The sequence below is a fragment of the Chlamydotis macqueenii genome, chromosome 8 (assembly GCF_036417535.1).
Source record: "Chlamydotis macqueenii isolate bChlMac1 chromosome 8, bChlMac1.mat, whole genome shotgun sequence".
NCBI classification, from domain to species: Eukaryota; Metazoa; Chordata; class Aves; order Otidiformes; family Otididae; genus Chlamydotis; species Chlamydotis macqueenii.
The window spans coordinates 2,356,197-2,377,067 of record NC_141563.1 but is presented as its reverse complement, the minus strand read 5'-3'; the positions used below and the strand labels follow the sequence as shown (position 1 = coordinate 2,377,067).

The following is a 20,871-nucleotide window of genomic DNA, read 5'->3' as shown; positions in this document are numbered from 1 at the left end:
TCGTGGTGCATTTCTGGACAGCAATTCCAATGAGCTGCTGTCACGTGTTGAATAATACCAGTGCAGATGTATGTAATGTCCAAACACCTGAGATGCCTCAGGTGATAGATGTTCTTGCTGTATTGTGTAGAGTTGAGTGATAAGAAGCTCATCTGCACACAAGAAGAAGGCACAAACAATGACAGGAGGAGTAAGTTAGTTAATGCCCTGCCCTGGCCCCTCCCAGGCACATCACAGGAGAACCACCTGTGCATCAAGAGCCCATCTCCACAAACCAAGAGGAGCACAGAGGCAGAGTGGCAGGTGGGAACCCAAATTACAGGCTCCTGATGAATGAACATCTTGTCCCAGCTCCTTCCAGGGCTGCCCTGCAAGAGCCGTCAGCCCCGTGGCCCAGGAGGGAAAGCCGTGGGGATGAGTCTCTGAGAGCAGCTCTCTGGATCACCATTTGGACTGAGGGCCTTGTTGCCTGGAGTGTAGGACATACCATGGGATGCAGGGAAAGAGCATTTTTGGATTGGAGAGGTCTTATTACGGGATGTTTATGGGAGGACACTGACCTGTGCAGTCTGTCCTGTACTCTCATTAAACTTAATTTCTAACTCATTCCTGTGTCAGAGAATTTCTCTTCTGCATGAATGAGTACACAAGTGTGAGTGCAGCAACTGGAGCAGGACCAGGGGATCACTAGTATGTCATTAGTGCCAGCAACTGAGAGTCTGGAGTGAGTGGACACAAGAGTGTATGTGTGACTGGGGTGGTCTGTACCAGTATCTGGAAAGTGGCTGTGGCCTCGGAGACTCTTATTTCCAGGTGGCTTCAACTGAGGAAGCTGATATCCAGGGGCAGCTGCTGAGGTGACTGAGTGCCCGAGTCCAGCTGCTGGAGGAATCCTCCCTGTACAGGTGTATATATAGAATAGTATTGAACTGAATCATAGAATCGTAGAATAGTTTGGGTTGGAAGGGATCTTTAAAGGTCATCTAGTCCAACCCCCCTGCCAGGGCCAGGGACATCCCCGACTAGATCAGGTTCCTCAGAGCCTCATCCAGCCTGGCCTTGAATGTTTCCAGGGATGGGGCATCCACCACCTCTCTGGGCAACCTGTTCTACTGTTCCACCAACCTCAGTGGAAAATTTTTTTCTTTATATCAGCTCTGAATCTACCTCCTTCTACTTTAAAACTATTACCCCTCATCCTTTCACAACAAGCCCTGCAATAATATTTCTCCCCCTCTTTCCTATAGGCCCTTTAGGGCCTATAGGTACCTTCCTTTAGGTACTGTAAGACTACTGTAAGATCTCTCCAGAGTCCTCTCTTCTCCAGGCTGAATAGCCACACCTCTCTCAGCCTGTCCTCACAGGAGAGGTGCTGCAGCCCTCTCATCATCTTTGTGGCCTCCTCTGGACTCTCTCCAACAGTGCCATATCCTACTTATGTTGAGGGCTCCAGAGCTGGATGCAGTACTGTAGGTGGGGTCTCACCAGAGTGGAGTAGAGGGGCTGAATCCCCTCCCTCGACCTGCTGGCCACGCTCCTTTTGATGCAGCCCAGGATGCGGTTGGCCTTCTGGGCTGCAAGAGCACATTGTCAGCTCATGTTGAGCTTCTCATCCACCAGCACCCCTAAGCCCTTCTCCTCAGGGCTGCTCTCAATCCACTCTCTGCCCAGCCTGGATTTTGTCTGGGATTGCCCTGACCCACATGCAGGACCCTGGAGAGGACAGGAGAGGAGAGGAGAGGAGAGGAGAGGAGAGGAGAGGAGGGGAGGGGAGGGGAGGGGAGGGGAGAGGAGGGGAGGGGAGGGGAGGGGAGGGGAGGGGAGGGGAGGGGAGGGGAGGGGAGGGGGCTAACTAATTCAGAGCTGGCTAAGAGACAAAGCCTGTTATCAAGGGCGTTGTTTGAATGCCTCTGATGGGCTTGGGGCATTGACAACCTCTCTAGGATGTCTGATCCAAGGTTTGAGCACTCTCTCAGTAAACAAATGCTTCAAAATGACCAGTTTCTACCTCCACTGACACAGCTTTGAACCATCCTCACGTGTCCTATCACAGATTACTATGAAAAAACTCAGCACCTCCCTCTTGACTTCCTGTCGTCATGAAGCTGTAGAGAGTGATGAGGTAGCTCCACAGCCTCCTTTTCTCAAAACTCGAAGAGTCCAGAGTCCTCAGCCACTCCTCACAAGACATGCCTTCCAGTCCTTTCAATACTTTTCTTGACCTCCTCTGGACGCATCCAAGGACTTTCACCTCCTTTTAAAATTGTGAGGGCCAGCCCTGCACACAGTAGCACCAACGTTGCTTACAGGTGGCACCAATGCTGAACACAGCGGGATAGTCACCCCTTTGGACTGGCTGGCCATACTGTGTTTCCTGCACCCCAGGATGCAGTTTCCCCTCTTGGCTGCCAGGGCACACCGCTGACTCACATTGAGCCTGCTGTTGACCGGCACCCCCAGATCCCTTTCTGCAGGGCTCGTGCCCAGACACTCCTCTTCCAGTCTATTCTTGTGCCTTGCACTATGTCATCCCAGGTACAGAATCCGGCATTTGTTCTTGTTAAACACGGTGAGAGTTGCCTCCTCTGGGCCATGGATACAGGTGTTAAACTGCACAGGGCCCAGGAGAGTTTTCTATGCTGCCCCATAATGTCCCACTATGTCCCAGTGGCCTCCACGTAGGGTATGACCCCTTCAGCATTGCTCCCTCAGCCTGAGAGGGTCCAACTGCTGTTTGACTCACCTGTTTCTCTGCCCTTCCAGACTGTAATGTCCTCTCTTGGGTACAAGAATATTGAGGGAGACCATATCAAAAATCTTACTGAAGTTCAGGTGAACAACACCCACTATTCTCCCCTCATGCACAAATGCTGTTGCTTCATTGTGAAGGCAGTCAGATTGGTGAGTCCATGCTGACTGCATTTGGACACATTTTTCTCTGCTAGGTGCCCAGAAATATCACCCAAGAGATATCAGTGGCTTACAGCTCACCACTGTGAGCTTGTACAGCCTGTGGTTCCCTGGGTTGCACTTTTGGCTTCTTTCAGAGAAAGATGCAACATTTGCTTGTCCTCACTCACAAGACACCTCTACCAATGCCATCACCTTTCAAAAGGGATATTCCACAGAAATATCCATCTTCTCCTGTCATTTCATTACCACCATTCTGCCTTTTGTACACTGCATTTAATTTCTCTCATATTTCATATATTGTCACCTTTCCTGATACATTTACCATTTCTGAAGTCATCTTTTCAGCAGAGTGTCCAGCCCAAGGCCCTTTTCATTCTTGTTCAGTTTTCTCCTCCCCTTACTCTTTGTTCATTCAGACAGTGCCACCTGTGCTGCTGCTCTGAGCTTCAGGGAGTTAAATCTCACCTGACTGTCAGTGGCCTAGCTGTCTCTTTAGCCAACTCTGTCATTGTGTTTACATCTGCCTTTCTGTATCTCCCTGTCTCGAATATTTCTCATAAGAGATCGCTTGTAGAAAGGCAGCGTCATTACAGATATCCCATCCTTAGCATATGCTTGAGGAGTGTGTTTCACTCTTTATGAAGCTTTATCTGGCTTCTCTTTTCTTTGCTTGCAAAGAGGACAAACCCTTCTGTGCCTGTGTGCAGCCAGCTCTCTAAGGAGAGCAGGTGGGAGTTGGTGCAAAGGAGCTGTAACATCCAGCTACAGACTTCAGTGGAGAAGTCTGATGTCAGGAAAAGTGATGCAAGTCCCAGGTGGCCAATGAGAGAAATGGTGGGGTAAGGGAGGTGAGGAGGAAGGTTGTCCATACTGTGTTGAACTTCAAGGGACTGCTATTCCTACCTGTCCAGACCTCCTGAGGAGACACTCTGGACCAATATCAATTGGAGATTGCCGCTATCACCTCTTCTTTCAACTGAAAAGTAAAAAAAAAAAATATCCTTTGAAGTCAAGAACATTTTTTTTAGGTGCACTAGGACATCTTCCTCCTTAACTACACTATGAAACCTCTCCAATTAGCTGTCTTGAAGACTTGAAGAAAATTACGGGAAGAGACATGGCTCGTTAGAACTTTCTGTGTTTGAATGAGCCCCACAGTGCTTTTGGGGCTCATTACATGAACCTCAGATACTCAGAGGAGACTGAACAAATTGAGCAAGATGTTGAAGTCAGGAGAAAAACTCCAAGTACCTTGAAGCATTAATGGGCCCCACTGAGGGTCATTACTGACAAAGCCTCCCCATGGACTCGTTAGAGCAGATAATTGGAGGCTGTGATTGCAAGTAGGCAAAAAAAAGCACTGTGCGGGTGGCTGTAATGCTGAGAAGACCCTTGGTTTGTTTCATGAAGCAGAGGGGCCAAACCATGACCCCCAGGCCCTAGGAAGGCTGATCTTGTCACTCACATGTGACTCCTGGGGGCAGTGGGGTGTGAAGGTGAGCAATGCCCAGTGTAGGAAAGCTGTACAGCACGTCCTGGCTTCACCAAGAAGGGATGAGTAGGAAACAAAGTCCAGAACCTCAAAATAAGGTTCATCCTAGTAGGCCTCAGCGGCAGAGGCAACTGCATATTCAGCAGGACAAAGAGCTTGGTCTTTCAGCCTTGCCAGAGCCCTTGGTCATCTGTTCTGCAGGTTCACCCATACTGTCCCCTTCATGCACCTTTTTCCCTTCAGGCTGTTGACATCCATCTTGCTTTCCTACCTAGCTCTCACCTCAGCATTTCTATATCTTCACTGATGTCTCCATTCTCATTGGCCATTCCTTGAAACACAAAGCCATGGGCTGATCCAGATTCCCTCTGGGTGACCTCCTGCACCACAATGCTACCCTTTGATGGAGATTTCTTATTCCTCCCCTGCAGTCTGAACCTTCCAAGCTGCACTTTCTGGAAGGGTCCTTCTCTTCCCGCTACCAAGAAAAGTTTCACCACTTCTGAAACCATCCTTCAAGCAATGGCAGGCTGCTGCTGTGGAGCCCTTGGCCTCCACTTCACCAGGCTAAAGAAGCCCAGGTTTCTCAGCCTCTCCACAAAGGCCCCAAACCTCATCCTGGCAGATCTCCTCTGCACCCTCTCCAGTTCCTCCTCATTCCTTCAGAACAGTGAGCCCCACAGGCAGATACGCTAGTCCAGGTGTGGTCACAGCAATGCTGGGTGAAAGTGGATGATAACTCCCTGTTTGGGTGCCCACAGTCCCCCTCATGCAGCCCCATATGCTGTTGGCCTGATTCACAGTGAGCATGCATCACCGGCTGACGTGGCATCCCTCTTAATGCCCAGGCCCTTCTCCTCAGAGTCCCTCCTCAGCTGTTCAGGCCTCAGTCTTCCCTTGGATATGGAGTTATTTTGCCCCCAGTAAAGGACCTCCCACTTCTTGTAAAACTATAGGAGCTTTCTATTTGCTGAATCCCAGATTCCTTCCCTCTGTCCCTGTGGATCTGGGACAAAATTTCATGGTCACTACAGCCAAGGTGGACACTGGTGTTCACGTCCCTCACAAGCTCTTCCTCTTTTGGCAGTACCATGTCCAGGGGAGCAGAAGACTGGATGCCTGGTTTGGCAGCTGTGCTAAGAAATGTTCCAGAAGCACCACAAGAAACCTCCTGGACTGTTTGCATCCTGCTGTCTCACTTGGCCAGTGAATGCTGGGGAGACTGAGTCCCCCATCAGAGCCAGGCTCTGTGATCCACAGATTTCCTCACATCATTTAAAAGGCATCGTTCATTCCTCACCCTGACTCTGTGACCTGTAACTCTGTCCTGGACCTGGCTGGGATGGAGTTAATTCCCTCACAGCAGTGCACAGGGTGCTGTGCTTTGGATCTGTAACTAACCCAGCACTGATAACACAGCAGCGTTTTGGCTGTTGCTGAACAGCCCTGGCAGAGCACGAAGGCTTCCTCTTTCTCACACTCTGCCCCACAGCAGGTAGGCTGGAGGTACGCAAGAAGTTCGCAAAAGCACAGCTGGGAAGCTGATCCGAAATGACCAAAGGGATATTCCATTCTGTACAATGTCATGTTCCACAAAAACCTCAAGGAAATACAAAGGAACGGTCATGGTCACTGTGATCTCAAGTCATTGACACGTGTGATGAAGCCCTGCTTTTCTGGAAATAGCTGAACGTCTGCCTGCCGATGGAAAGCATGGAATGAATTCCTTATTTTGCTTTGTTGCACACAAAGCCTTTGCTTCCCTATTTAAATTGCTGGCTCTCTTGCCAGCTAACCTACCCCGCACGCACCGGAGCCCCGCTCTGGGGAAAGCAGGTCATCACACGGATACCGTCAAGCCAAGACTTCAATTTAATGCTGTGCAACACAGGGCTAAATACCCGTACACCCGCTACGCACGCGAACGCACCCACCCCCTGCGCCCATGGATCTATCCTTGCCCGCTGCGCACCTGCCCCTGCGCCCATGGACTTCTCCGTGCCCACCACATACGTGGACGCACCTGCCCCTGCGCCCATGGACCTATCCGCGCCTAGCGCGCGAATCACTGCGGACCACCCGTCCTGCATACATGCAGCCCTGCTCATGTTACCCCACACTACTATAAAAAACCCCAATCGTCTCTGAAAGCCACTGTCAAGCTTTATCAAACTTGCTTTTTAACTTACTTCCCTGAGACTTCACTTCACCAGGCCTAAAAAGCCCAGGTCTCTCAGCTACCCAACACATGGTCCCTAACCCCATCTTAGCAGATCTATGCCAAACCCTCTCCAGTTCTGCTCCTCTTCTCCAGAATGGGGAGCCCCACACTGGGGCACACTGTTCCAGAAGTGCCCATGCCAGTGCTGAGTCAAAGGGGCATGATCACTCCCCTTGTCTGACTGGCCATGTTCCTCCCAGTGCAGCCCAACATGCACGCAGCCATACTCACGCTGAGCACCACTGGCTGGTCTGGCAGCCTTTGCAATTACCAGGTCCAATTACCTGGACGTTCCTCCTCATCCAGTCAGGTCTGAGCCTGCCTTGATGAGAACATACTAGTTCAATGAAATTGCTGGCCAAGGCACGTATTACCTTGGTGATGCTCCCAGAATCACCAAATGAGGGTACAGAGACAGTAAAACCAGGGCTGGGGAGGAAAGGGAAACCAGAGGTAGGCTGTTTGTATGGGAGGGCCTGAGGATGATTGGAAGGAAGAACTTGGGAAGGGCAAAAGTGGGTAAAAGATAATAAAAGTAGAAGCCAAGGATATGATCAGGTCTGTTTGGGGGTACCTGTCTGCTGGATACCTGGAGTATCAGGGGCACCTAGTGAATAATCCAGACCGAATGGAATTGTTATGTTTGGGAACAGCAGGCCTCAAGGACATCACTGAAGCCGCTTGTGAGAAAGTACTGACGCTGCCTGTAAGAAAGTACTGAAGCCACCTGTTAGAAAATAATGAAGCCGCCTGTGAGAAAGTAATGAAGCTTCCTGTGCGAAAGTAAACGAAGCAACCTTGAGAAGAAGGAAAACAGCTGGCATACGTGACGGGGGGCTGAATGTGAAGCAGGGTGCAGGTGGAGAGAGCCGTGCGCGTGAACATAGAGACTTAAGGAATCATATTTTAGCTAGGAGCGTGTGCATGATATAGTTAACCAATTAGTAGAGAGCTTGCGCATGATACGGAATTAGAAGGGCTATATTAACCGGGATGTATCAACAATAAATTGTCATTTGCGTGATCATATTGGTCATCAGCAGTGTCCGTGACTTCCGTGTCAGCACCTGCCAAGCAGCCCTTCAGCTGGGAAAGAATGACTGAAGTGGACAAGAAAGCCGCACTTGATCTGAAGACCATATTTACACCTGACTTTCATGGTCCCAGGGATCCTGAGTTCTTTTCCCACCATCATGAAGGGAAGAGCCCTGCACGGGATAGAAACACAGAGTCCTTCAGGCTGGAAGGGACCTCAGGAGGTCTCTAGTCCAAACTGCTGCTCACGGCAGTGTCAGTTAGGAAGTAACTCCAGGTCACAAAGGACTTGATTCATTTAGGACGTGAAACCCTCCAAATACAGAAACGGCACCAACTCTGGGAAACCTTCTCATGCTCGTTGGCCCTCTTCCTCCCATCAAGCATGACAGTCAAGAGCTTAGCTCCTCCTGAATCCCTTCTGATGGGTGTCTGAAGGCTCTTCTGTGCTCTGCCCAAAGCCTTCTTTACGCCTGAATGAAGCTTCTGTAAGAAGCTGCTAGAAATTTTTTCCCCTTTGTCCAGTGGACTCAGCTGGGCCTAGGGCGCACCCGCTGCTGGCCAAGGCCAAGCCAATTCGTAGTAGAATGTTCTGTGATAACGCCTTTGCAATAACGTATTTAAGAAGGGGAAAAATAAAAAAAAAAAAGATGTGAAGAAGCTGGAGTGGAGGCAGAGAAAGGGGGAGGTGCAAGCCTTGTGGGCCTTGCTCCCCTCACCCTCTGGCCTCCTGCCGGCAGCCGACTGGGCCCAACTCGGCCTGGCCTGGCTGCAAGAGGTGGAGAGGAGATGAGATGTGACGACAACCTGAGAGGTGTCTGCCTGCCTGTTGTGAAGAATTGTTCTTGTGAGAGGAATGGCTGCAGATGCCAAGGTCAGTTCAGAAGGAGGGGGAGCAGTAATGCGACTACTGGCCAAGATTCCCCTGCAGCCTGTGCTGACAACCATGGTGGAGCAGGCTGTGCCCCTGCAGCCCGTGGAGGCCCACGGAGGAGCAGAGATCCCCCTGCAGCCTGGAGAGGACCACATGCCAGGGCAGGCATTTGCCTGAAGGAGGCTGTGGCCCGTGGAGGGCCCGCTGGAGCAGCTGTTCTGGAGGGACTGCACCCCGTGGAAGAGATGACCCACACTGAATTAGTTCATGAAGGACTGCAGCCCGTGGGAGGGACCCCATGCTGGAGCAGGGGAGGAATGTGAGGAGTTCTGCTGACAATGAAGCAGCAGCGTAAAACAACGTGTGATGAACTCCATTCCCTTTTCCTCCCTGTGCTGCTCGGGGAGGGAGGGAAAGGAGGTAGAGATAATGTTAAGCCAGGGAAGAGGGAGAGCTGGGGGAAGTTATTTTATTCTCTATCTCATTATCCTGCTTTGGTTTTCATAATAAACAAACAGTTTTCCCAAACTCGAGTCTGTTTTGCCCATAATGGTAACTTTAACGGACCTCTCCCTGCTATCCTTATCTCGAACCTTGAGCATTTTGTCTTATATTTCCTCTCCCTATTCCCTCACAGGGTGGAGGAAGTGAGCGAGAGACTGTGTAGTCTGGTCCTGAGCGGGCCTAAACTCTGACAGACGCTCACATGCAGGTGTCTATTCTGTGCAGACGTGCACAGAGGCCAGAGCAATCCCACCTCCTCTGGGTTTGTGTTGTGCGTGAGAGGGAGATGAGTCTCCTTCAAATGCTGGGAACAGAAATGAATGCTGAGATGCCTTTGTAGCCTCAGCTGAATCCCTTCTCTCAGCAGGGATAAAAGAGATACCTGCCTGTCCCTGTCTGGGTGTCCTGTCCAATTAAAAAAAAGTTATATCCTTGTCTCTGAGAGGAGAAATTGCGCTTCTGGAAAGAAGCATCTCTCCCCAGCTGAGGCAGGGACCATCAGTGATGGCTTCAGGCTGTTTCCCAGCAGGTTCCCCTGCAGCCCCAGGGACCCCAGAGGGGACAGAGAGGGTTTCTGGTGTGCATGGCAGGGAGCTGAGGCCCCTTCCAGCCCCAGGACTACAAATGAAGGATACTATGACTCGTATGAGTCAGTTGAACCCCCTCCCTCAGCAGGGGTAAAAGGGATCCCTGACTGTCCCTGTCTGTGTGTCCTGTCTAATGATGGGCCAGGAAAAGTTGGTGTTTAAGTATCTCTCAGCAGGGAAATGCCACAGCTGGAAAGAAGCCTCTCTCCCCAGCTGAGGCAGAGATAATCAGTGTTTCCTTAAGCCTGTTTCACAGGGACAGCTGGAGGGAGCCCCGAGGGGACAGAGAAAGTGCTGCCTTGGGCTGGGCCTCTGCTGCTGAGCTGGGCTGGGCTCCTGGCATGGAGGGAGCTGCTGGTAACAGGGCAGCGCTGCAGAGAGACAGCTCTGCCCAGGAGCAGCTCCTCTGCCAAGCGCAGCAGGGCTGAGGGCATTGCCTGCAGGAGCTGAGGGGAGAGGAGCGAGACAGAGAGAGGTGAGAGGCAGCCTGGGGTGGGAGGAGAGCTGAGAGCTCAACAGGAGAGAAATCTTCACAGCCGTCTACATGGTAAGTACTTGCATGAAGGGCAATGTGTCTGTAGTTTGTGGAAAGACTTCCAAAATCTGTCACATCCTACAGTCAGGAGGACTTTCACAGTAGGGAGCAGGACATGCTGCACAGCAGAGGGACAGGGCACAACAGCTGCCTTCTCCCAGGGACGGCTGCAGGGTGTGAATGTGGGTGTGCAGCCAGGGGTGCCCAGGGCTGTCCTTCAGAGCAGGGTTCCTGCGCCCCAGGGGCTGTGTGCTGGGGCAGGGACTCTGCCTCTGCCAGGCTCAGCACTCAGCCTCCCTTTGTGAGCTCCCCACGGCGCTGGGGAAAGAAGCTGTGGGTGGGAGGAACAACTTGTGGCCGATCAGGGTCCTTCTGCAGTCGAGAGGGTGCTGTGTGGGTCAGGGCTGCTCACAGCTCCACGTCACCACTGGGAAACTTCCAAGGGGATGTTTCAAGATGAAGGGCAAGGCAGGGTTTGCTATAGAGATAAAGAGATTTCCTGAGTCTCTGTTTTTGTTTTCCTACTCTGAGAGTACGGGACAGATAGTGGGTACAGAGGGAAATAGAAATAGAAAAGGAGCTGTCAAGCTTGGACAAGTTCTTGAAACTCCTGAGCTGTAACTGTGAGTGGTCAGCTGGTCTGCTAAGAGCCTCCTCAAGTGCCTTCAGCCACTCCTCTGCCCAGGGACAGCACCAGCATCACCCGTGCTGCACCCAGCAGGGTTGTCCTGCCCTGGCCTTTGGAACCTCCAAACAGGAACAGGCACCCAGCCAGGGCCCTGCAAACAGGCAGGTGTGTGTAGGGCCAGGGTGAGTGCACAGAGGTTGGGATGGGGTCTGTGAGTGCTGACAGGGAAAAGAGATCAGACAGGGAAATACATCCCAGGAGGAAAATCCCCAGGCAGCAGGTATACGATCAAGGAATGAGGGGACACAGAAACCAGAAATGTTGTGGGAGGGAGAATTCAGAAATCTCTGTACTATCCCCTCCAGGGCAGACAAGAAAGAGCTCACTGTGCGCTAAGCCACTGCCAGTCCTTTCCTTTGCAGCACTCTACGTTTTATCTCCGAGTGCAGCTGAAATGTTGAGGCTTCTGACATCCAGGAATATTCCTGAGGGGAGAAGGGGGTAGCGCCCTAAAAAAACCCCAAGCCCATCAGCCTGCCTACTTCAATCCTGTTTCCTTAGCACTGGCAGTGCAGATGCTGACAAGCCCTTCTGCTTTAGGAGCGGTTTTATCTGACAAAGTCAAACACCAGCATTGGCCACTCACCCCGTCATTCCCATGACCCCACTGCTGCAGAAAGGGCTGACTCCTCGGCAGGCAATGGGTGAGGGTTCTTCTCCTCACAGCACATTCAGCCAGCACCGCCCAGAGTTCCAGGCACAGAGCTGAGGGAAGGTCTGCTAGAAAATGTAAAGGACGTGCATAGCAGAGGAGGGTCTATGAGATACGGCTTTTTATCTGCTCAGAGAGATCTTCCCTAAGTTGTCACTGTCTTTTCCTCCTTGCACAGGTTCATGTGGCCAAAGAGACAAAATGTCCAATGGCAGCTCCGTCACTGAGTTCCTCCTCCTGGCATTTGCAGACACACGGGAGCTGCAGCTCTTGCACTTCTGGCTCTTCCTGGGCATCTACCTGGCTGCCCTCCTGGCCAACAGCCTCATCATCACTGCCATAGCCTGCGACCACCGCCTTCACACCCCCATGTACTTCTTCCTCCTCAACCTCTCTGTCCTTGACCTGGGCTCCATCTCCGTCAGTGTTCCCAAATCCATGGCCAATTCCCTGTGGCACACCAGGGCTGTTTCTTACCAGGGATGTGCAGCTAAAATATTTTTGTTTTTCTTTTTCATTTCAGCAGAGATTTATCTTCTCACTGTCATGGCCTATGACCGGTATGCTGCCATCTGCAGACCCCTGCACTACGGGACCCTCCTGGGCAGCAGAGCTTGTGTCCACATGGCAGCAGCTGCCTGGGGCAGTGGTTTTCTCAATGCTCTGCTGCACACTGCCAATACATTTTCACTGCCACTCTGCCAGGGCAATGCTGTGGATCAGTTCTTCTGTGAAATCCCCCAGATTCTCAAGCTCTCCTGCTCAGATACCTACCTCAGAGAAGTAAGGCTTCTTGCTTTTACTGCTTTTCTATTTTGGGGTTGTTTTCTTTTCATTGTGGTGTCCTATGTGCAGATCTTCAGGGCTGTGCTGAGGATCCCCTCTGAGCAGGGACGGCACAAAGCCTTTTCCACCTGCCTCCCTCACCTGGCCGTGGTCTCCCTGTTTATCAGCACTGGTGTCTTTGCCTACCTGAAGCCCCCCTCCATCTCGTCTCAACATCTCGATCTGTTTCTGGCAGTTCTGTACTCATTGGTGACTCCAACAGTGAACCCGCTCATCTACAGCATGAGGAATCAGGAGCTGAAATTCACACTGAAGAAACTGATTCGGTGTTTTTTCTGTCAGCAGGAATACGTGCCCCATGTCACTTCTGAAGTGATTTCTAATTCATCTGAGAATCTTTTCTGCATTCAGCATTTTATCTGTTATAACTGTGTTTGTCCAGGAATGCCTGCATCCACTGCACTTCTCCAGAGGCATGAACCAGCCTGTCTGAGCTGGAGGCCTGTTTACATGCATCTTGGATCATCATACCGCTGGTCTCCTGTGTCGTGTCTGAGTAATAAAAGGATATTTCCTCCATTCTGATATTTAGAGATTGGGCTCTTCTTCCACAGCTGTGGTCAGGCTGAAGAAATTGCCCTTATGATCCTTTCCTGCTGTGCTTGGGTCCTTCATGAGTTCAGGGGAGGAGAGCATGGGGCAACATGTCAAGCAATGATCTTAGTTTGAGCCCCTTCACCTGTGGGGGTCCAGTGCCCCCAGAGATGGTGAATGACCTACAGGGATGTGTCTTGGAGTGTCTCCCCATGGTTTTCAGGCACCACGAACTGCTCCCTGTGCAGGGCAGCACCACCAGCTCGAGACCCTGCATGAGCACAGGGAGGGGCAGAAGGGGTCGGTTAGACCAGCATGGACACACTCCCCTGTGAAATTTTACCCCACTTTAACAGGGGATAATCTTACTCTACATCTTCCAAGCAGTCACTGATCCTCAGGAAGGGTCTCATGGTAACAGGAAATACAACCCTGTTGCTGATACCAGCTGCATCATCAAGTGTTGACCCTCAAGCTCTTCTTGCTCACTAGCAGGATCAAGCAGAACACCACCTGGGCCACTATACCCTTGGCCTTCATGCCTAGAGCCATGTAGTCACACTCCATACTTTCTCCATTGGGCTACATACTTGGTACCTCCATGGAAGCGCAGCAGAGGGTAACAGTCCAAGGGCTGGAAAAGCTTCAGCAGCCTCTTAACAATGCACAATTTGATCAAGGGCAGTGGACAGAGTTGGTTGGGAGCTTGTTGAGGTTGCTCACATCTTTCTGAGAGTCAAGGAATCCTGTGGCTGTTCCTACCTGGCAGCAAAAGGCACCCTCAGCTTTGTTGGAGGGTTCCCAGGAGTGCCCAAGGATCTTAGACCAAGTTCCTGGAAAATATTTTCAAGACATAGTTGGATAAAACTCTGAAGAATGGAATGGCAAATCACTGTTCTTTCTCGTGTCAGTGCAAGATTAGTCTGAAGTCCTCCCAAGGTTCCTTCTGACTTGAATGGCTCAGTTGTTCTGCCACCTCTGGTGACAGTTACTGCGATTCTTACAGTCTTGAATTCCTCCTCTGCACGTGCATCAGCATCAAGCACAGCACCTACAGCACCAGTCTGTTCTCTTGTCACCTTGGGTTTGAAACATTTTAGCTCCAATGTTCAATAGTGAATGACTAATTGTTCGGATTGGGCTCTCCCCACAGCCTGCAGCACCTGTACATGACACCATGGTGACAAGTACGAGCGACACTCGTAGAATGCCATGGCGCAAGGGTGATAATATTCTAATAGCCCTGAAGTCCTTTGCAGATCCAAGAGAATCCAGTAGCAGTGGAAGACCCTTAAACATCTCAGGCACACATTTGATAAGATTGACTTTCTCCCAGTGAGAAGGGTGAGAGAACTGCATTTGTCCACTCAGGAGTAAAGAAGGCTTTGGGCAGAGCACAGAAAAGCCTTCAGAAACCCATCAGAAGGGATTCAGGAGAAGCTAAGCTCTTGACTGTCATGCATGATGGGAGGAAGAGGGTCAATGAGCATGAGAAGGTTTTGCACAGTTGGTGCCATTTCTGTATTTGGAGGGTTTCAGGTCCTGAATGAATAAAGTCCTTTGCGACGACAAGTGACCTGATAGCTGATGCTGCCGTGAGCAGCAGTTTGGGCTAGAGACCTCCTGAGGTCCCTTCCAGCCTGAAGGACTCTGTTTCCATCCACTATGGGGCTCTTCCCTTCATGATGGTGGGAAAAGAACTCAGGATCCCTGGGACCATGGAAGTCAGGTGTAAATATGGTTGTCATATCAAGTGCAGCTTTCTTGTCCACTTCAGTCATTCTTTCCCAGCTGAAGGCCTGCTTGGCAGGTACCCCCAAACAGACCTGATCATATCCTTGGCTTCATCTTGTATTATCTTTTACCCACTTTTGTCCTTCCCAAGTTCTTCCTTCCGATCATCCTCAGGTCCTCCCATACAAACAGCCTACCTCTGGTTTCCTTTCCTCCCCAGCCCTGGTTTTACTGTCTCTGTACCCTCATTTGGTGATTCTGGGAGCATCACCAAGGTAATACATGCCTTGGCCAGCAATTTCATTGAACTAGTATGTTCTCATCAAGGCAGGCTCAGACCTGACTGGATGAGGAGGAACGTCCAGGAGAGGGACCTGGTAATTGCAAAGGCTGCCAGACCAGCCAGTGGTGCTCAGCATGAGTATGTCTGTGTGCATGTTGGACTGCACTGGGAGGAACATGGCCACCCAGACAAGGGGAATGATCATGCTCCTTGACTCAGCACTGGCATGGCCACTTCTGGAACAGTGTGTCCCAGTGTGGGGCTTCACATTCCAGAGGAGAGGAGCAGAACTGGAGAGGGTCTGGCGTAGATCTGCTAAGATGGGGTTAGGGACCGTGTGTTGGGAAGCTGAGAAACCTGGGCTTTTTAGGCCTGGTGAAGTGAAGTCTCAGGGAAGTATAGTTGTACTTTGATAAAGCCTGAAAGTGGATTTCAGAGACTATTGGTGGTTTTTATGGTAGTGGGAAAGAACATAAGAAAGGGTAACCAGTATGAATTACAGTCTGGAAGGCTGAGACTGGACAGGAAGAGAAAGAAAGGTCACTCCAAGGCTAGTACTGTGGTGCAACACATCTTCACGCAGAAGGACCATAGAATCATAGAATGATTTGAGTTGGAAAAGACCCTTAAGGTCATTGAGTCCAGCTGCAAACGTAACGCTACCAAGCTCACAGCTAAACCATGTCCCTGAGCACCACAGCTACATGTCTGTCAAATACCTTCAGGGATGGTGACTTCACCGCTTCCCTGGGAAGCCTTTTCCAATGCTTGACAACTGTTTTAGTGAATATTTTTTTCTTAATATCCAATCTAAATCACCCCTGGTGAAAACTGAGGACATTTCCTCTCATCCTGTACTTTGTTACCTGGAAGAAGAGACTGATACCCACCTCGCTCCAACCTCCTTTCAGGTAGCTGTAGAGAGTGACAAGGTCTCCCTTCAGCATCCTTTTATTCAGGCTAAACAACCCCAGTTCCCTCACCTGATCCTCATAAGACTTAGTCTCTTGACCCTCCACCAGCTTCATTGCTCTTCTTTGGACGTGGTCCAGGACCTCAATGTCTTTCCATCAGTGAGAGGCCCAAATCTGAACACAGCATTGGAGGTGTGGTCTCATCAGTGGTGAGTACAAAGAGACAATCACTTCCCTAATCCTGCTGGCCACACCGTTCCTGATACAAGTCAGGATGCTCTTGGCCTTCTTGGCCACGTGGAACGCTATTTGCTCATACTCAGGCAGCTGCACACCAGCACCCAGAGGTCCTTTTCCACCAGGCAGCTTTCCAGCCATTCCTCCCCAAGCCTGTAACATTGCATGGGGCTGTTGTGACCCAAGTGAAGGACCCTCGTACAAGTGGCTTTGGCTCAATGATCCAGCCTCTCTAGATCCCTCTGAAGAGCCTTCCTACCCTCCAGCAAATCAACATTCCCACCCAACTTGGTGTCATCTGCAAACTTACTGAGGGTGCACTCGTTCCCTTGGTCCAGATCATTGCTAAAGATATTAAACTGAACTGGTCCAATTACTGAGGCCTGGGGAACATCACTTGTCATCGACTGCCAAGTGGTTTTCACTCCATTCACTACAACTCTTTGTGCCCGGCCATACAGCCAGTGTTTTAGCCAGCAAAGAGTGCACCTGTCCAAGCCATGAGCAGCCAGTTTCTCCAGGAAAATGCTGTGGGAAACAGTGTCACAGACTTTACTAAGGTCTAGGCAGACAACATCCACAGCCTTTCCCTCACCCACAAAGTGGGTCACCTGGTCATAGAAGGAGATCAAGTTAGTCAAGCAGGACCTGCCTTTCCATTAGGAGACACTCTGCATCAATATCAATTGGAGAATTCTTCTATCACTTCTTTAAAGTGCTCACTGAAAACTTCCTCTTTCTCTACCCTCCTGAAGGCTCTCCAATTAGCTATACAAGTCTTAAGGACTTAAAAAAACTCAGAGAAGAGATATAGGTCATTAGCACTTTCTGCATTTTAACGAGCCCACAGTGTATGCAGTGCTGAGTCCATGAAACTCAGGTGCTGAGAAGAGACTGAACTAACCTCTCAAGGAGACAAAGTCAGAGGCAAAACCCAAAGTACCTTGAAGCCTTGATGGACTCCACTGAGGGCCATTACTGAGAAAGCCTCCCCATGGACTCGTTAGAGCAGATAATTGGAGGCTGTGAGTAAAGGTAGGCAAAGGCACTGTGCAGGTGGCTCTGATGCTGAGTCAAGCCTTGATTTGTTCCATGAAGCAGAAAGGCCAAGCTCTGACCTCAAGCCTATGGGAAGGGGGATCCTGTCCCTCACACATGGCTCAGGGCCCTTCCTGGGGCAGTGGCTGTGTGGTCTACAGTGTCCAGTGTAGGACATCAGTACAACTCTCCCAGCTTCCCCATTGGGCTACAAGGAGGAAGTGAGGCTGCAGTTCCAGGAGGACAACATGTCTTCTCACAGCCCTTGGTCGCAGAGAAAACTTCCCCACCTCCTGTGTGCTGCCTTTCTGTCCTGGAGCTCAGCTCTCTAAGGAGAGCGGGTGGGAGATGGCGCAAAAGAGCTGTAGCACCCAGCTGCAAACTTCAGTGGAAAAGTCTGATTTCAGGAGAAGTGTTGCAAGTCCCAGGTGGCCAATGAGAGAAATGGTGGGGTAAGGGAGGTGAGGAGAAAGGTTGTCCATACAGTGTTGAACTTCAAGGGACTGCTATTCCTACCTGTCCAGACCTCCTGAGGAGACACTCTGGACCAATATCAATTGAAGAATGCTGCTATCACCTCTTCTTTCAACTGAAAAGTAATTAAAAGTAGCCTTTAAAATCAAGATCTTTTTTTTAGGTGCACTAGGACGTCTTCCTCCTTGACTACACTATGAAACCTCTCCAATTAGCTGAACGAGTCTTGAAGAAAATTACAGAAAGAGACATGGGTCGTTAGAATTTTCTGTATTTTAATGAATCCCAGAGTGCTTTTGGGGCTCATTACATGAACCTCAGATACTCAGAGGAGACTGAACAAATTGTGCAAGTTGTTGAAGTCAGGAGAAAAACTCCAAGTACCTTGAAGCATTAATGGGCCCCACTGAGGGTCATTACTGACAAAGCCTCCCCATGGGCTCGTTAGAGCAGATAATTGGAGGCTGTGATTGCAAGTGGTCAAAAAAGCATTGTGCAGGTGGCTGTAATGCTGAGAAGACCCTTGGTTTGTTTCATGAAGCAGAAGGGCCAAACCATGACCCCCAGGCCCTAGGAAGGCTGATCTTGTCACTCACATGTGACTCCTGGGGCAGTGGGGTGTGAGGGTGAGCAATGCCCAGTGTAGGAAAGCTGTACAGCACGTCCTGGCTTCACCAAGAAGGAATGAGTAGGAAACAGAGTCCAGAACCTCAAAATAAGGTTCATCCTAGTAGGCCTCAGCGGCAGAGGCAACTGCATATTCAGCAGGACAAAGAGCTTGGTCTTTCAGCCTTGCCAGAGCCCTTGGTCATCTGTTCTGCAGGTTTACCCATACTGTCCCCTTCATGCACCTTTTTCCCTTCAGGCTGTTGACATCCATCTTGCTTTCCTACCTAGCTCTCACCTCAGCATTTCTATATCTTCACTGATGTCTCCATTCTCATTGGCCATTCCTTGAAACACAAAGCCATGGGCTGATCCAGATTCCCTCTGGGTGACCTCCTGCACCACAATGCTACCCTTTGATGGAGATTTCTTATTCCTCCCCTGCAGTCTGAACCTTCCAAGCTGCACTTTCTGGAAGGGTCCTTCTCTTCCCGCTACCAAGAAAAGTTTCACCACTTCTGAAACCATCCTTCAAGCAATGGCAGGCTGCTGCTGTGGAGCCCTTGGCCTCCACTTCACCAGGCTAAAGAAGCCCAGGTTTCTCAGCCTCTCCACAAAGGCCCCAAACCTCATCCTGGCAGATCTCCTCTGCACCCTCTCCAGTTCCTCCTCATTCCTTCAGAACAGTGAGCCCCACAGGCAGATACGCTAGTCCAGGTGTGGTCACAGCAATGCTGGGTGAAAGTGGATGATAACTCCCTGTTAAGGTGCCCACAGGCCCCCTCATGCAGCCCCATATGCTGTTGGCCTGATTCACAGTGAGCATGCATCACCGGCTGACGTGGCATCCCTCTTAATGCCCAGGCCCTTCTCCTCAGAGTCCCTCCTCAGCTGTTCAGGCCTCAGTCTTCCCTTGGATATGGAGTTATTTTGCCCCCAGTAAAGACCTCCCACTTCTCCTCGTAAAACTATAGGAGCTTTCTATTTGCTAAATCCCAGACTCCTTCCCTCTGTCCCTGTGGATCTGGGACAAAACAATTTCATGGTCACTACAGCCAAGGTGGACACTGGTGTTCACATCCCTCACAAGCTCTTCCTCTTTTGGCAGTACCATGTCCAGGGGAGCAGAAGACTGGATGCCTGGTTTGGCAGCTGTGCTAAGAAATGTTCCAGAAGCACCACAAGAAACCTCCTGGACTGTTTGCATCCTGCTGTCTCACTTGGCCAGTGAATGCTGGGGAGACTGAGTCCCCCATCAGAGCCAGGCTCTGTGATCCACAGATTTCCTCACATCATTTAAAAGGCATCGTTCATTCCTCACCCTGACTCTGTGACCTGTAACTCTGTCCTGGACCTGGCTGGGATGGAGTTAATTCCCTCACAGCAGTGCACAGGGTGCTGTGCTTTGGATCTGTAACTAACCCAGCACTGATAACACAGCAGCGTTTTGGCTGTTGCTGAACAGCCCTGGCAGAGCACGAAGGCTTCCTCTTTCTCACACTCTGCCCCACAGCAGGTAGGCTGGAGGTACGCAAGAAGTTGGCCAAGAAGTTGGCAAGGGCACACCTGGGAAAGCTGACCCGAAATGAACAAAGGGATATTCCATTCCATATGATGTCATGTTTCACAAAAACCTCAAGGAAAGACAGAGGAACTGTCATGGTCACTGTGATCTCAAGTCATTGACACGTGTGATAAAGCCCTGCTTTTCTGGAATTAGCTGAACGTCTGCCTGCCGATGGAAAGCATGGAATGAATTCCTTATTTTGCTTTGTTGCACACAAAGCCTTTTCTTCCCTCTTTAAATTGCTGGCTCTCTTGCCAGCTAACCTACCCCGCACGCGCTGGAGCCCCGCCCCGGGAAAGCAGGGCATCACACGGATGCCATCAAGCCAAGCCTTCAATTTAATGCTGCGCAACACAGGGTTAAATACCCGTACACCCGCTACGCACGCGAACGCACCCACCCCCTGCACCCATGGATCTATCCTTGCCTGCTATGCACCTGCCCCTGCGCCCATGGACCTACCCGCACCTAGCGCGTGAATCACCACGGACCGCCCCTCCTGCATACATGCAGCCCTGCTAACGTTACCCCACAATTCCCCCCCTCTATGCTAAATCATTCTAGTCTAATGGCTGGTACCCTTAGGCGGATGCCGCCATAACATAATTGATCATCGATAGTCGCCTAGTGACCCCTCAATCATAGCATGCAAGAAACGTAACAGTAACAGAAACAAACAAAGCATTATCAAAGCAACTGCTAGGATCGTAAAACCTATAGACACAATATTTCTTAGCCATCTAGGTAAACCGAACAGGTCTGGAAACTACCCCCAGTCCTTTAGGACTTTGGCGTTGAATACCGACTGGGCAGCATGCACACGCGTCTTCTCCAAGGCCAAGGAGGTGTTCTTGCTGAAGTCCACACAGCAGTAACCCTGGAGACCTAGGACTCCCTCTAGGTCGCTGCAACCGATGCCAGGCCTCGCAAGGTCATAATCTAATGCCATCTTCATTTGTGTCAGTCCTTCGTCGTCTGCTGCTAAAGCAGTCGCCAGTTCAGATACAGCGAGGGCTGTGCGGTTGGCATTCCCAAGAGCCCAACAGGCCACGTGCTATGCAAACCTGAGTAGAGTCGGTGCAGTTCGTGAACCACTCCCAGAAATTAGTCGTTATCACTGGCACTGGAAGACTCACA

General features: G+C 50.7%; 1 protein-coding gene across 1 annotated transcript; it reads left to right on the top strand.

Moving 5' to 3' along the window:
- The first annotated feature begins 11,702 nt into the window (after positions 1 to 11,702).
- LOC147599832 (olfactory receptor 14A16-like) lies at positions 11,703 to 14,220 on the top strand. Its single transcript, XM_086753661.1, has 2 exons — positions 11,703 to 12,659; positions 14,035 to 14,220. The coding sequence occupies exons 1-2, from the start codon at positions 11,703 to 11,705 to the stop codon at positions 14,218 to 14,220; spliced, it is 1,143 nt and encodes a 380-aa protein (XP_086609787.1).
- The last annotated feature ends 6,651 nt before the right edge of the window (positions 14,221 to 20,871 follow it).